Source organism: Nicotiana tabacum, chromosome 2, assembly GCF_000715075.1.
Source record: "Nicotiana tabacum cultivar K326 chromosome 2, ASM71507v2, whole genome shotgun sequence".
Lineage (NCBI taxonomy): Eukaryota > Viridiplantae > Streptophyta > Magnoliopsida > Solanales > Solanaceae > Nicotiana > Nicotiana tabacum.
The window spans coordinates 76,400,224-76,416,430 of record NC_134081.1 but is presented as its reverse complement, the minus strand read 5'-3'; the positions used below and the strand labels follow the sequence as shown (position 1 = coordinate 76,416,430).

Genomic DNA, 16,207 nt, shown 5'->3' with positions numbered 1-16,207 from the left:
CATCTAGGCGGGGCAGTGTACTAAAGTAATAGAAGATTTGACCAATTGGTTATTTAAAATCCTATAAACATAGTATCTAGATTAGTGAGGCATGTGCTATTAAATCCTACAGGCATGTTGTCTAAACGTGCACAGTAGCAGACATGGAAACATGTATAGCAAATACTTGAACTAACATGTTTTGATAAGTTAAGTGAAGTGTGTGCGTGACTCCTATAGGCAGGCTTTCTACACATGAAACTATAGTCATATAAAGCAAATAGCAAATAAAATATATAGATTCTATAGGCATGTTTTTTACCCATTTATGTGAAAATTAGAATGTAACTGTTTTCCCAATTTCACTGATTTCCCCAATATTTAATTTTACAAGTTATTACAGACCATATTGAACAAAGCTCCGAACTAATTACAAATACAGAATAACCTAGTAACACATTTGGGCCTTCCAATATGCTCAGAACTTCACACAGACAGCAGGCCCAAACTTCAAATGCGAACATTGCATTTCAGACCTCCAGTACCAAAGCAGGCCCAACATACCAGGCACAAATGAATAACTTACTTAACCAAATGAATGCCCAATTCAGCTTTACACGTGACAAAATACTCATGGAATTGATTAACAATTTTTATACTTAATTCCTAATGCTAACAACAATTCTAGCCAAAACACATGGACAGGAATACATGAAATACAGGCAAGTTCACAAGGCAGATTCATTCTTGTATTTTTAGAAACAAAGCTAAAGTAACAGAATTGACCATCAAAGGATAGTGAACTATTCCAAAAAAAGAGTTTCAAAAGTAAACTGATTCAAAATTAGCCTAAAGAACCTTAGACACAAGATTTAAGCATGAAAGTCTAATAGAGTCATAGACAAGAACAAATAGAGCATAGATTTCACATGAAAAGTTTCAACATAAAGGCTTAATGAAGACAACATAACAGAACAAATTTGAGCAATCACTTAGTCGAGAATGAAAAATTTTTAACATGCTGAGTACTAATTACAATACCAGGGGACTTATAGTGAACAAAATATGTCACTTTCACATCAGACAAGCATCAAACCTTATGCTAGTTGGTCACACATATGGGAAAAGTGTTGGTTATGGTATCTACTCTAAAGGTCTCAATTGATACAGAGTAACACAAGATTGAGCAAGTCAGGAACACAGTAGAGTTACAAATAGCATGGGAAAAGATTATAGCTAACAGGAGAGTTCCATAAAAGATAACAGGTTGGGCATGAATGTCTTAATAGGAATTAGAACACATTTCGGGCATGAGTTAGTTATCATGATAGTACATAACAAGGAAAGAAGCCAAACTCAGAATAAGCAACAGGTATAAGTAGCATAATGATCACACAGGTTGGACACGATTAAGGTTAGCATATTAGGCTAAGAATTTAGGCATGACTTGCAGAGAAAGAAAATTAGGAATAAAGGATTCAACATAAAGAGAGCAATTCCGAGCAAGAACATAGTCTCACAATGGGGTTTCAGTGCAAGAAATTAAACAAAGTTCAAAAATCAGGAAAGCATCATGAATCAACTTAGCTATATACATATGAATTAACATCAAGACTTGCACAAAATTGAAGCTAATGGAACTATAGAGTAATGCTAAAATAAGCAGAATTGTATATGAAATGGCATAATATCGAAATTAACTCAGAGAAATCCAGATAACACTAATGCACATAACATAAGAACAAACAGAAAGGAGTAGGATTACAAAGGTATATGACACTAACCAGTAGCAAAGTTAAACGAGCAAAAGAGTGAAGAACTTAGAATATCAGTAGTGATTTAGTAGCAGCAATTGAAAGAAGACAATGGAACCCCAAATCCCCGATGCTTCAGAGTTCACAAGAGCCTCGAGAAGGGCACCAAGCAGTGCATGCACCAGAGGAGGTCGTTTAATATTATTATGGCCTTCGCTTTCAGCTGGCCAAGGATTCAACAGTTTCAGAAAATATTCGAGTGTAACAAAGTAAGGAACGAATAAAAGAAGAGAATAGTGAGAGTAATAGCAGTAATGAGGTCTGTTAAAGGGGATTAGGGAAGGGGTTTATATAGTGATAAATTAGGATGAACAAACAAGGAAAATAATCAATTAAACCTAAATTAGGAAAGAAAATATTGCATGCAATCTGTAATAGGGTTAGTAAAAGAAAAATCGGAATCCAAACCCTAGTTTGAGTCGAACTTAGGTCAAATCATTCACAAGCCCCAATCATGGCGGAATCAATAGGGATATACCATATACAAGAGATATTTTCTCTTCTCCAGTGCATAGAGCCACAATAGCATCCAGAATCATAGAATCAAAGCTGGATCTGGCTTGCCAAAAGTGAAATGGTAATGAAAGTTACAATAAAACGAGTAATAGTAACAAGAACAGGTAAGTAAATCCGCGTATGGACGCGTATAAGTAAGGGATAAGCAGAGATCTCCATGGTCGGGTAGGGTTTAACGTGAGAGTGGAGATGAGAGAGTACAGGGGCGGCTGGGTGAGGGAAATGAGATTAGAGTTAGAGGGGAGGGATACATGGAAAGGGGTTAGTTTATTAGGGGTCGTTGATCATTTGGGATAACCAATCCATACCTAGTATCGCATTAAAGTCAACCATACTGAGCAACAAAAGGTCCACTTGGGTCTCCAGACCCCCAATAGTCACCACACATGACCGATATACGCGGTCCACTACAATAGTATCACCCACAGGAGTAGATACATGAACAGATGAAACTAAAGGCTCACGGGGCATATCCAGAAAATAGGAGAAATACAAGGAAACATATGAATATGTGGAACCAGGGTCAAATAATACAGAGACATCTCTGTGACAAACTGAGACAATACCTGTAATCACAGCATCTGAAGCAATAGCATATGGTCTGGCAGGGAGGGCATAGAAACGGGCCTGGCCATCCCCTGATCTGCCTCCCCCTCTTGGCCGACCCCTAGCTAAATAGGCTCCAACCCTAGCTGGCTGAGCTCCACCCCTGGCTGGCTGGGCGGGTGGTGGAGGAACTGGTGTTGGTGCCATCGGTCGAGTACTCCGCTGTGGAATCCCACCCCAATAGCCTAGGTCAATCTCCCATAATGCGACCAAAATCTCCGCACTCGAAACAACCCCTCATTTGACGAAACTGCTGCTCCTGATGCCCAAAAGAACTACCCGAGGATACCTGAGCGGGCGGGGCATGATGAGAACTCTGCGCTGGTAGTGCACTGAATGATGACTGGACCTACTGATGACTGTGAGAACCATGGCCAGATGATGCACCACGGTGAAATGGCCGAGCTGACTGAGCCTGTCTGAAATGACGACCTCTACCGTGCTGGAACTAACCCCCAGAAGGAGCATCGTTGAATCCACCCTGACCACAAGGCCTCTTGGCCTCCCTCTCAACCCCCTCCTTACCACGAACCATCTCAATCTGTCGAGCAATGTCGACAACCTCATCAAAGGTAGAACCAGACACCCTCTCTCTGATCATAAGCAACTATAGCTGAAAAGTGAGACCATCTATAAACCTCATGATCCTATCCATGTCTGTGTGAACCAACCAGATAGCATGACGGGCCAACTCTGAGAATCGCATCTCATACTGTGTCACAGACATATCACCCTAGTGAAGCTGCTCAAACTGTCTGCGCAGCTCCTCTCTGCGGGACTGAGGCACAAACTTCTCCAAAAAGACCACGGAGAACTGCTGCCAAGTAAGGGGTGCTACGCTAACAGGCCTATGTCTCTCATAAGTCTCCCACCATCTGAGTGCAGCCCCGGAAAACTAAAACGTAGTGAATGAGACCCCACAAGTCTCCAGAATACCAGTTGTACGGAGTATCCTCTGACACCTGTCCAAAAAGTCCTGGGCATCCTCTCTCTCTGTGCCACTGAAAGGTGGAAGCTGGAGTCTCCCAAACCTCTCCAACCTACGTTGATCATCCTCAGGCATAGCAGGAACCACATAGTCTTGAGCAGCAGCAACCGGCTGGGCTGGTGGTGCCTCCAGTGTCTGGAGTCCCTGAAAAACCTGCTCGGCGGGAGTCTGAGTGCCTCCCCCAACCTGAGAAATAGATGTGGTCGTCGAGATAGAGACCACCTGAGCAAGGCCGGTACACACTATCACAATCTAAGGTAGGGCCTCCTGGAGGACTGGAATCACAATAGGCACAGGTGGTGCCTGAGCTGGTGCATCAACTACGGGAATCTGGTCCTGATCTGGGGCAACTGGTGGATCTGCAGGTACTGCCCCAGCTGTTATACGGGCTGCACCTCTGCCCCTACCACGGGCTGCACCTCTGACCCTACCACGGGCTACACCTCTGACCCTACCACGGCCTCTACCGTGGCCTCGGCCTCTCGCGGCCCTGGCTAGTGGTACTAGTGGCTGGCCCTCTTGACCAGTAGCACGAGTCCTCACCATCTGTGAGAGAATGAAACAACAGGTGTTTAGTTACCAGAATAGACAGATTCGCACGACAAGAATCCAAGAATGTGAAATTTTCCTAAGGGTTCTGCAGCCTCTCGAAGATAAGTACAGACGTCTCCGTACCGATCTGCAAGACTCTACTAAGCCCGCTTATGACTCGAGAGACCTATGTAACCTAGGATCTGATACCCGCTTGTCATGACCCAAAACCTAACCCGTTATGATGGCGCCTATCGTGGTACTAGGCAAGCCGACCTTTCCAAAACACTTTCAAAATTTAACATAAGTGAATTAAGACATTTAAAATAACTGTAGTTTCTCATAAATACGGGGTAAAACCCAAATAAAACATAAGTGCAGAAAACAAAATAGCCCGACATCGGGGTGTCACTAAGTCATGAGCGTCTAGATAACCAAACTAATACAACCAGTGACTAAGTATCAATACAAGACAGAAAGAAATATAGAAGGAGAGACAAGGTCCTGCGGGCGCCGGCAGCTACCTCGTAGTCTCCGGTACTCGATCGCGCCCGAACTCAATGACCTCCGTGATCAAACACACCTGAATCTGTACATGAAGTATAGGGTGTAGCATGAGTACAACCGACTCAGCAAGTAACAGAAATAAATAAGGAACTGAGAAGCAGTGACGAGCTATACAGTATAATTTATTTTCAATAATTCTAGCAAAGAATAGACATACTATCAAATCCGGCAGTTTAAGTTAAATCAGTTTAATACAATTAAAGTGCAGGTACTCCGGATATAGAATTCTTCAGGAATTTCACAACAATGACAGATAGAACTAAGTGCATCAACAAATGAAAAAAAAATAAGTACAACCTCTCAGGGCAACAGTCACTCCAACTCACAACAACTCGGCACTCAACTCTCAGCCCTCAACAACTCTCAGCCCTCAACAGTCACTTTAGACTCATGAGGGGCTCCTACAGCCCAAGAGCTATAATTTGCATGGACAACTCACGTACCATAGTATAAATATCTGGATTCGCACGGACAACTCACGTGCTATGGTATATTATAAGGATCCGCACGGACAACTTACGCGATGCACGGACGACTCACGTGCTATAGTATAATATCTCACAAACAGGCCCTCGACCTTACTTAGTCATGAACCTCTCTAGTCTCATAGCTCTCAATAAAGAAAGGGAAAATAACCCAAATCAAAGTGTTACAGTATATCATACGGGAAAATAATAGAGACTGAGGTAAACATGTACAAGAATGACTATGACTGAATATAACTACCATGAGCACGAATATAGCCTAAGCATGATTTCTAACATGAAAGGTAATCAAGTTCTAGTAGACAGGAATGCATATAAACACAAATAAAGGCTATTAGACTTCACAATCTCCCGGGACAGACCAAGTCTCAATCCCTCATGGCGTACACCCACACGCCTGTTACCTAGCATGGGTTCCATCTCGAAATAGTCACATAATCTAATAATTCGGTGTTTCATACCCTCAGGACAAGATTTAAAATTGTTACCTACCTCAACAGTGTAGAACTCCTACTCCGAAATACCATTTCCTCTCGAACTGGCCTCCAAATGACTTGAATTTAGCCACAAGAAATAAAATACGATCAATATGAGCTAAAGAATGAATCCCACAAGGAAAATACCAAATTATGGGCCAAATCCCGAAATTCACTCAAACCCGGGCCCCGGGCCCACGTCTCGAAATCCGACAAAAGTTACAAAACCCGAAAGCCTGTTTACACCCGAGTCTACCCATACTAAATTCATCAAAATCCGACGTCATTTGGTCCCTCAAATCCTCAAATTACACTCTCCAAAATCCCAAGCCCTAACCCCCTATTTCACTTTTAAAATCCTACTAATTAGGTGAGAAATCAACGAAAAAATACCATAGTTAAGGATAATTAGGCTCAAGGAACTTACCTCAGTGATAACCCTCGAATTTCCTTTCAAAAATCACTCAAAAAGCTCCAAAGTTCGTGTTCCAAATTGTGAAAATGAGGAAAAATCTCAAAATCCTCTTTTTATACTTTCTGCCCAGCAAAATCGCACATGCGGTCCAATATCCGCACCTGCGGAGCTGCCTCTGCGGTTGGGAACTCTGCTTCTGCGAAAACTTACTTAACGCACTGGTCCCGTACCTGCGTCCCAGGTCTCGCACTTGCGGACGCGTACCTGTGCATTTTCCTACGCTTCTGCTGAAACAGCCAAACTCCTCACTTCCGCATCTGCGACTCAGCCTCGCATCTGCGGGCTCGCAGATGCGACCACTTCTACGCACCTGCGGTTCTAGACCAGGTCGTCCATGTCCGCATCTGTGGCTTACCAAACGCACCAGCGACCTCGCACATGCGGCTCCCCCTCCGCAGGTGCGGAAATACCAGTAGCAGCAGCTTCAGCTGCATTTTTCCAACTTTAAACAATCCGTTAACCACCCAGAATCACCCCGAGCCCCTCGGTACCTCTACCAACCATACCAACAAGTCATATAACAACATACAAACTTAGTCGAGCCTTCGAATCACTCAAAACAACATCAAAATACCAAATTACTCTCGGATTCAAGCCTAAGAACTTCTAAACTTCCGAATTCCACAAATGATGCCAAAACCTACCAAACCACGTCCGAATGACCTCAAATTTTACACACACGTCACAAATGACATCACGAACCTATTTCAATTTTCGGAAATCCATTCCGACCCCAATATCAAATTTTTCACTACCGACTGAAATCGCCAAATTTTCAACTTTCGTCAATTCAAGCCTAATTCCAGTACAAACCTCCAAATCACATTTTGGACGCGCTTTTATGTCCAAAATTACCTACAAAGCTAATGGAACCATCATAATTAAATTCCGAGATCGTTTACACATAAGTCAACATCCGATTGACTTTTCTAACTTAAGCTTCTAAATAAGAGACTAAGTGTCTCAATCCACTCTGAAACCACTCCGGACCCGAATCAACTAACTCAGTATATCATAAAATAGCTGAAAAGCACAAAGGAAAGCAGAAATGAGAAAAACGGAGTTATAACTCTCAAAATAACCGGCCGGATCGTTGCAATATGACACTTATAAGATGAGAAACATAAGCAAAGTAGATGATTTTTCTTCTTTATATTTGTTTATTATAAGACAACTTAATATCATTTCCACTGGATCAACTTAACATAAAGAACTTTCACCATTTTGAAGACTAATGGAAATAAAAGTACAACATGAACTTTTCCATCATTTCAAAAAATAAAATTCACAGAAACTTAAGAGTCACTTTCTTCGATCTTATATGTTGTATCAACTGAGTAGATAAAATGCAAACAAACTGAACCACATACTATACAATCAAGATTCTAATTAACTTAAAACTATATATAATTTTTATATAGGTGAGTGGTAACCAATATAAAACTAAATCTCATATAGTTAAAAGAGAACAAAAAGAATGAATACCATTTTATCAAAAATTATAGATACCTGGGAGATCAATATTGAACATCGATATACTGCCAAGTGGAATTAGAACAATGACTAGAATAGTGTGTGCATTGGTTACGGAGAATAGGATTTAGCAAAGCTTGAGGCGCGTCAAGGACATTGTCCTTAAGGATATTTCGCCTACACAATAAAGAATAAAATTAGGCATATTCCCCAGGATTCAACAAACTTTTTCAGTTAGTAAACTGAGAACAAAACCCGCAGAAAATTCAATAAAGAAACTCAACGTATAGGAGGAGAGATTCAGAAAGTTGTATTAGAAATTGTGTCTTTAACTCTCCAAATACCATGTTTATATAGGTGTTGCTCCAACAGTTAGATAACGATTAGTTAACTGCTAGTTTGACTCTATTAAATATAAATAATTTACTAAATAATAAGTAAATAAAAAAATAATACTTCATGGAGAAAAGTTTTTTCAAATCAAAATAATGGATTCCCTTTTGAGATACCATTAATTTTCCAACATGAGATACTGACATTATCCATGAAAGCATGCTGCAAAATATTGCGGCTAAAGAACTAGATAATCAGGCATAACTTCATGCAGGGTAATGAAGTAGGTCAGCTACTAGCAAAGGAAGCTTTTGACCAGTCCAAACTACAAAATTTGACGTATATGTCGCGGCCTCCACATTTTGTCGAAAGTAGAACTGACCACCAAGGAGGAAGTTTTTTAATCTATTCTATATATATATAGAAGCCGCTTGGAAGCAGGTCAGGATAGTCATGCCTGCTTCCAAGGGCGACTTTAGTCTTTTCGTAAGTTTTCCTTAATAGCTAACACGTATAGAATAACTCTGACATGTGGTGCGATATAATCCCTCCTTCGATTAATCCCTCTCTCTGTTTATCCTCTTTCTTTGTTTGTTTCATGTTCAGCTTTCTTTGTATCTCACAGCAAATAATCTGCTCCGTTTTGCTTTGTTCATCATGTCTGTCTCTGTTTCATCTTGAGATTTGTTCTTATCTCAACTTCACTGATTTTCCTACTACTTTTGATACCATCGGTTAATTGATCGCCTTCGCACTGGTTTATCACAAGTTATACTAAACACTTTTCTCCCCATGTGGCATGCTTTTCCCTTGCTCTTCTTCCTGCACTTCCGTGAATTACTGTGGTAATTATTCTTCTTTCTATTTCTTCTACGATGGCTTCCATGTTTCATAGAATACTAGGATTTAATATTCTAATAAAAAAGTAAAATATTAATCCCAAGTGAAATACGGTATTAAACCCAAAGACAACAGTAACAATTACAGTAACAACAAAAGTTTTATTCTTTTCAATTAGATTCCTTTCGAGGGGGCACAAATTGCACAAGTTTCGATTAAAATCTCAAGGAAGGATTTAGGGCTCAAAATAGAGGCTGCTGCAATTTTCCAATTAGTTGGGTTTTTATTGGTTTTAGTGTAGTTCTGCGTTAAAGTTTTGGCTTTCCAGAAGTTTTCAGCTATTTGTTTAAATAGGTTGGTTATTATTTCTTGAAATATTTGGTTGTGTTTCTTGGTTTGCGTTTGATCGTCGGATTTTGATGATTTTTCGCTCCTACAGTAACAGAAGGGATTTACTTTTACTTCTTCTTCTAAGCGCATCTTTTTGACATGAAGGTTAGTGGTTAGAGCAGGCTGAGAGATTTCAGTATATATTAAGGTATTACTGTGTACTCTAAGTTGCCTTCTCTGGTTAAACTATCTAAGTGATTTAGGGTGTTGTTGGACTTTTTAACTGAAGAAAGGAAAACGCAATTGATCAAGTGTGAAACTTGTACAGGACTTTTAGATATGGTTAACTTCCTAAGCATTCATTGAGTTGTTTATGTCTTCATTTAGATCTTACTGTTGTTGGGGTTTGTTGCACCAAGATGGACTTGTTATCCAGTTTGTGATATCTTATTTGCAACGACACCATCTTTAAGGAAGTCTCGCACTGATAGTAGAATTTGAAAAGTAACTTTTAAATACATGTCCATCAATTTCTTATCACAAAGTGCTTGAATGATGAGTTTCATATTATAAAATACTTGAATAGATAGTCTCTTTTATTTTCAACATATATTAAGTGTTAATATTCTCTGTATATGAATCTTTTTTTAATTTCAAATCAGATATTTATAATTGATAAATTTCACTTCAAATAAGATGGATACTTGATTGCATCTCACATAAATAATTTGTGCTGTCTTTTTTCTTAAAAATATAATAACATCACACCTCAAGGCTTTTTCTATGTTCTTTTGTTTTTCTTTACTGCTATCAAATTTCTAACAGGACCTGATTTTCTCGCCCAAGTGTGATGTGAGGTTATAAATGCATATACGTTGATAACCACTTAGCGATAATTTGGCATGCACTATAGCTGAAAACCCATGTAAGCTCACTAGAGCACATGGAATGAGCTAAAGAATAACAAACTGTAGCTTTCTTTAACGACAACAAATGCTATTCTAATGGCAGAAGAAAGCAAAGGCAGAGGCACAAACTACTAGATTTCTTCTGCTAGCATTTGAAATTACAAGTATTTTATTTGGTTTATACCTTGTTTGTTATATGTCCTTCTATTTCTAAATTATGGAGCTTTGTGAGAGCAAAGCTTTGGCCAAGTTCTAACTAGACCAATGAGTTTCTGTTAAACTTTGATTACATTCACCCTTTTTTCACTATCGGAAAGAGTTTTCCTTCCTTCTTTGTTCCAATAGTTTTCATGTCCCAACTTTTGAATGGCTACAAGGAAAACTCAAATGTTCAGGCTTCTATTACAGTAAAAGTTGTGCCTAAAATAAGTTAACACTATTAGTTTTGCTACCTGATTTCTTATATGTTACTTTGTGTGAATTATGGAACTTTATGAATGTAAAGCGGTGACGTAATTATTAATAGGTCAATGAGTTTGTGTTCTGTTCAATCTATCTGTTATCTTTTTTTCACGATTCATTTATGGTGTACAGTGTGATACTTTTAGTGATGTATAAATATTGTAATTATAGAAGTGTTTGGGCATTTGTAGTGTGTCTATACTTTCAATTGAAATGTAAATCTCTTTGTATGTTAAACCTTTATAGATTGCTCGAACTGCTGATGTCGATCGATAAAAAGCATTTGGCATTACCTTACTGCCCGCAAAAAGGAAGCAATACTCAGCAGAAATAGTCTCTAAAATTAATTGTAGGAGACGTGATATGTACAAGCAGTTACCAGTTGATAAAAGAGACTTTCTTTTAACGCAACGCCGGTCAAAAAAGCTTGAACTAAAAAAGGGTCAAACCGCACTGCTTGAATATACCAAACAAGCTGCTGGATTTGAATTACCTACACAAAAAAACTCTGACGATAGTTGAGCGACCATCTGTTACTGCCACAGGTTAGAAGCAAAAACGATTTGTTCGAGAAAAAGATACATTTGCACACACATTGTTAGTAAACACAGATATATGCATGTATATATGTGTTATCCTTTGTGATTATATTTAAATATAATTTGCTTTTTCTAAACATATTTTTATTTGAATGTTAGACGGTATATCTTCGGTTACTGGGCAAGTAGCTGGTTGTGACAAAGAAAAAAATATTACTGACCACTTCTCCGTTTTTGAACATGGTAAGTGAGTGAAAATATGTTATTTCAGTTTGATTGTAATCTCTTTTAATATATTAATTAGAGTTGTTTGTATATTAGGCTCCAGCTCTGGTGCACCCTATGAACAACACCATGTAGAGACATCTATCGTCGCAAACAAAGGTTTGTCTCACTTTAATCTTTTAACAACATTTACTACTGCTCTCTTCTCAACACTAATAAGATATATTGTTGCAACTAATGTACATAGGTTATAAATCAAAAATAATATATTTGAACTGAAATATTAGAGAACTACCCAGTGATGCAACCATTTTAAAAACTGTACCGAACTGTAAATATTGTGGAGCAAAAAGATTTGAATATGAAACATCAGCATTTTGCTGTAACAATGGTTCAGTTAAGTTGATATCACATGAAATGCCTAATGAACTCTTGAATCTATATTTAGGCAATACCGAAGAATTTGAATACTTTCGTACCTACCTTAGACTTTACAACAATATGTTTGCATTTACTTCACTTGGAGTGAACTACGACAAAGCACTAGCAACAAGAAACCAAGAAATTTATACATTTAAAGTACAAGGTCAAATGTATCACTTCATAAATGATCTGATTCCAACAAATCGTCAACCACGAAATTTACAGTTATATTTTTATGATGAGAACACAGAAATATTGAATCGAATGGCTTCTTCAGATATACTTCGACAGTCGATTGTTGAGAAACTAATGGATATACTGAAGATAAATTCTTATTGTATCTTCTTGAAATCTCTTATACATATTCCAAAATTATCAAACTTTTATATTGCATTGCGATGTGGCTCTGGCTTAGATCAACGAATATACAACTTGCCAACTGTGTCAGAAGTAGCAGCATTATGGGTAGAACAAGAAACGAACATAATAGTTCTGCACCCCATATCTGAATTTATACTCACAGTAACAAAAGCCAGTTAGTAAATTACTACTATGGCTGTTATGATCCTTTGCAATATCCGCTTTTACTTCCTTATGGTCAAAACGGCTGGCATTGCGGTATTCCAAAAATCCTGCAACCTAGAAATAAATTGAGAAAGCGGGCTTACTATGAGACCGAACAACTTCCAAGTGTCTCTAACATGTGCAATTGATGGACTACTTGATATGGAAGCAGATATTTTGCAAAAGGGGAAACAAAAAAGAAATAATATTTCTTGTCGTGAATACTACTGTTACAAATTCCAGATGAGAGACAATAAGGAAAACATCATTTTATATTCTGGTAGATTATTTCAACAATATTCAGTTGATGAATTCATAAAAGTAGAAACTCAGAGGTTAGATTTTTCCTCATTTAACGAAGATTTATTTCGGGTTGATGTACTACAAGGAATTGTAGATATCTTAAGACTTGGCGAAAGAGAAGCTTCTAAGATAGAAAAACAAAACTTTCTTCCGACAAGTTTTACGGGTGGTCCGAGAGATATGTGCCAGCGTTATATGGATGCTATTGCGTTAGTGCAGTATTTTGGAAAGCCTGATATATTTCTGACGATGATATGCAATCCCTCTTGGCCCGAAATAAAGCAACATTTGCTCCTAACAGACGAAACTCAAAATAGGCCTGATTTAGTTAGTCATGTATTTAGAGCAAAGGTAGAAGAGATGAAGACAGATATATTAAAAAGAAACATATTTGGAAACGTTGCAGCTTATATGTACACTATAGAATTTCAAAAATGCGGTCCTCCACATGCTCATTTCCTTATTATACTTACTGATGACTATAAATTATTAACGCCGAAGGCTTATGACAAATTTGTTTGTGCTGAGGTGCCTGATCCTGATATAAACTCTTACTTACATAAGCTTGTTACTAAACACGTGATGCATGGGCCTTGTGATAATTTATATCCTACAAATTCATGTATGAAAAGAAATGAGTGCAAATTTAAGTACCCTAAGAGCTTCGCTAATGAGACAACAAAAGAAAAGAACTCATATTCAATTTATAGAAGACGAAACACTGGTAAATCTGTAAAAGTTAGAAAATAATTTCTTGATAATTCATGGGTTGTTCCTTATAATCCTTATCTGTTGTGTAAATATAATTGTCATATAAATATGGAAGTTTGCTCTGATATTAAAGTTGTCTAATATATATATATATATATATATATATATATATATATATATATATATATATAGTATGTATGTATGTGTGTGTGTAAAGGACATGATAAAATTTCATTTGGCTTACACGAAGATAACACAAATATACAAATAGATGAGATAAAATAGTATCAATCTGCTAGATGGGTGTCACCTCTGAAAGCTATGTGACGTTTATTTGCATTTCCTATCAATGAAATGACTCCAAGTATTTATCACCTCCAGTTACATCTTGATGGACTACAATTTGTCTCCTTTAAAAAAACTGACACAATAGACAGTATCCTGAAAAACCCTATGATTAAGAAGACAATGTTGACAGAATTTTTTTTGATGAATGAAACAAACGAAGATGCTAAAGAACTTAAGTTGTTGTATAAAGATTTTCCACAATACTTCGTATGGTCATCTACCTACAAAATGTGGACTCGACGTCAACGAGGTCATGTTATTGGCCGTGTTGTTACATGCCATCCAACAGAAGGAGAAAGATATTACCTTAGATTATTACTAATGAATGTGAGTGCACCAAAATCATACGAAGATCTTCTGAGAGTAAACGGGATATGTTGTGACACATTTAGAGAATTTGCGGAGAGAAGAGGGTTGTTGCACTGTGATAACAGCTTGGTTGAATGTATGTCAGAGGCTGCATGTTATCAAATGCCTTATAGTTTAAGACGTTTATTTGCTACAATATTAGTACATTGCAACCCTGACAAGCCAAGGGAACTGTGAAAACAATTTAAACATTCAATGTCCGAAGACTTTAAGAACCTAGCCAATATAATGGCAAAAGATGTCCACCTTGCTGTCCTAAATCACATCAATGATATATTACATTCTATAGGCCGTGATATTAATGAGTTCAACCTTGTTTCAGAAACTATCACATCGTCGAAAATGGCGAATGAAGTGAAGGAAGAATATTTCAAAAGAAACATCATTGTGAGCGACGAAGATTTACTGTTGCATAGAAAATTGAATACAGAACAGAAAATGGCATACGACGCAATCTTTCAGAGAGTACCTTCCAGGAGGACGAACAGTTCATTCACGTTTTAAATTTTCAATTAATATTGATGAAAAGTTTTCTTGCAATATCAGCAAGCAAAGCTCACTGCGTCTTTGATTCGTGATGCAAAATTAATTGTGTGGGATGAAGTATCCATGGCCAAGAAAAATATGATTGAAGCTTTAGATTTTCTTTTGAAATATATAATGGACACAAATGTACTTTTTGGTGGAAAAGTTATTGTGTTGGAGGAGATTTTAGACAAACTCTTCATGTGGTTCGAAGTGGAAAAAAGGAAGACTTCGTTTGGGAAATCATATTAAACTCTGAAATATGGAATGAGCTTGAAAAACTTTGATTATCAGAGAATATGCGTGCGAAAATTGATCCCTCTTTCTGTGCATATTTGATGCGGATTGCAAATGGAAAAGAAAAGACAAATATGGATGGTAAAATATAAATTCTCAGGTCTTTCATTGTTCCTTATATTACTGAAAAAGAATCGTTGGATCTTTTATTCAACATAATATATCCTGATTTGCATACATCTTTTCATGATTCTTCTTTTTTAACTTCTCGTGTTATTTTGACGACAAAAAATAACTTTGTTGATGAAATAAATGATAGACTCATAGCTCAATTTCCTAAATACGCCAAGATATTTACTACAAAGGATGAAACTGTTGAACCAAATGATCAAAGCCAGTTTGAGAATTTTCTACATTCATTAAACCATGCTGGTTTACCTCCTTACAAATTAATTTTGAAGGAAAATTATCCCATTATGTTGTTACGAAACTTAAATCCTTGTGAAGGTCTATGCAATGGTACACGATTGATATGTTGTGATTTTAAGAACCGTGTTATAAGTGCTAAAATTGCGAGCGGTGATTTCAAAAATATACATGTATTTATTCCCAGAATACCGTTGTTATCTTCAGATGATGAGAAGTTACCTATCCCATTTAGAAGAACACAATTTTCGGTGCGCCTGTGTTTTGCAATGACGATAAATAAAGCACAAGGACAAACATTAGATTATGTTGGTATTTATTTACGTGAGCCAGTGTTTTCTCATGGCCAGCTATATGTTGCTTTATCGAGAGCAAAGAGTTCAAGTTATATAAAAAATATTAATCTGACCACCTACAGTGGATAACGATGATGACCAGTCTACATATAACATAGTATATGATGAAATCATTCAAAAAGCCCTCCTATAATTTCACAACTTTCTTGTTCATATTCCTTAATTTCCCATACATTGTTTATTTCAATGATTTTCTTGGGGCCTGAAAAAATTTCTCTGCAATTTCGTAAGCACTAAATAATAATTGTTTTGTATACCTTCAAATGCTTGCTAAATTTTTAGTCTTCTGATATAGTTTTTCGATGTGCAATATACAATCAAAATGCTCATTGTGAAAATTTTCAAGGACCAATCAGTGAAAAATCTATAATTACAAAGGCTTGTTACATATTTCCACG

At 37.5% G+C, this 16,207-nt stretch overlaps 2 protein-coding genes across 2 annotated transcripts; both read left to right on the top strand.

The window, feature by feature from the left end:
- Positions 1-12,639: 12,639 nt before the first annotated feature.
- LOC142166930 (uncharacterized) lies at positions 12,640-13,587 on the top strand. The gene has a single exon (XM_075226817.1). The coding sequence runs from the start codon at positions 12,640-12,642 to the stop codon at positions 13,585-13,587; it is 948 nt and encodes a 315-aa protein (XP_075082918.1).
- Positions 13,588-13,902: 315 nt separating this feature from the next.
- LOC142166927 (uncharacterized) lies at positions 13,903-14,442 on the top strand. The gene has a single exon (XM_075226812.1). The coding sequence runs from the start codon at positions 13,903-13,905 to the stop codon at positions 14,440-14,442; it is 540 nt and encodes a 179-aa protein (XP_075082913.1).
- The last annotated feature ends 1,765 nt before the right edge of the window (positions 14,443-16,207 follow it).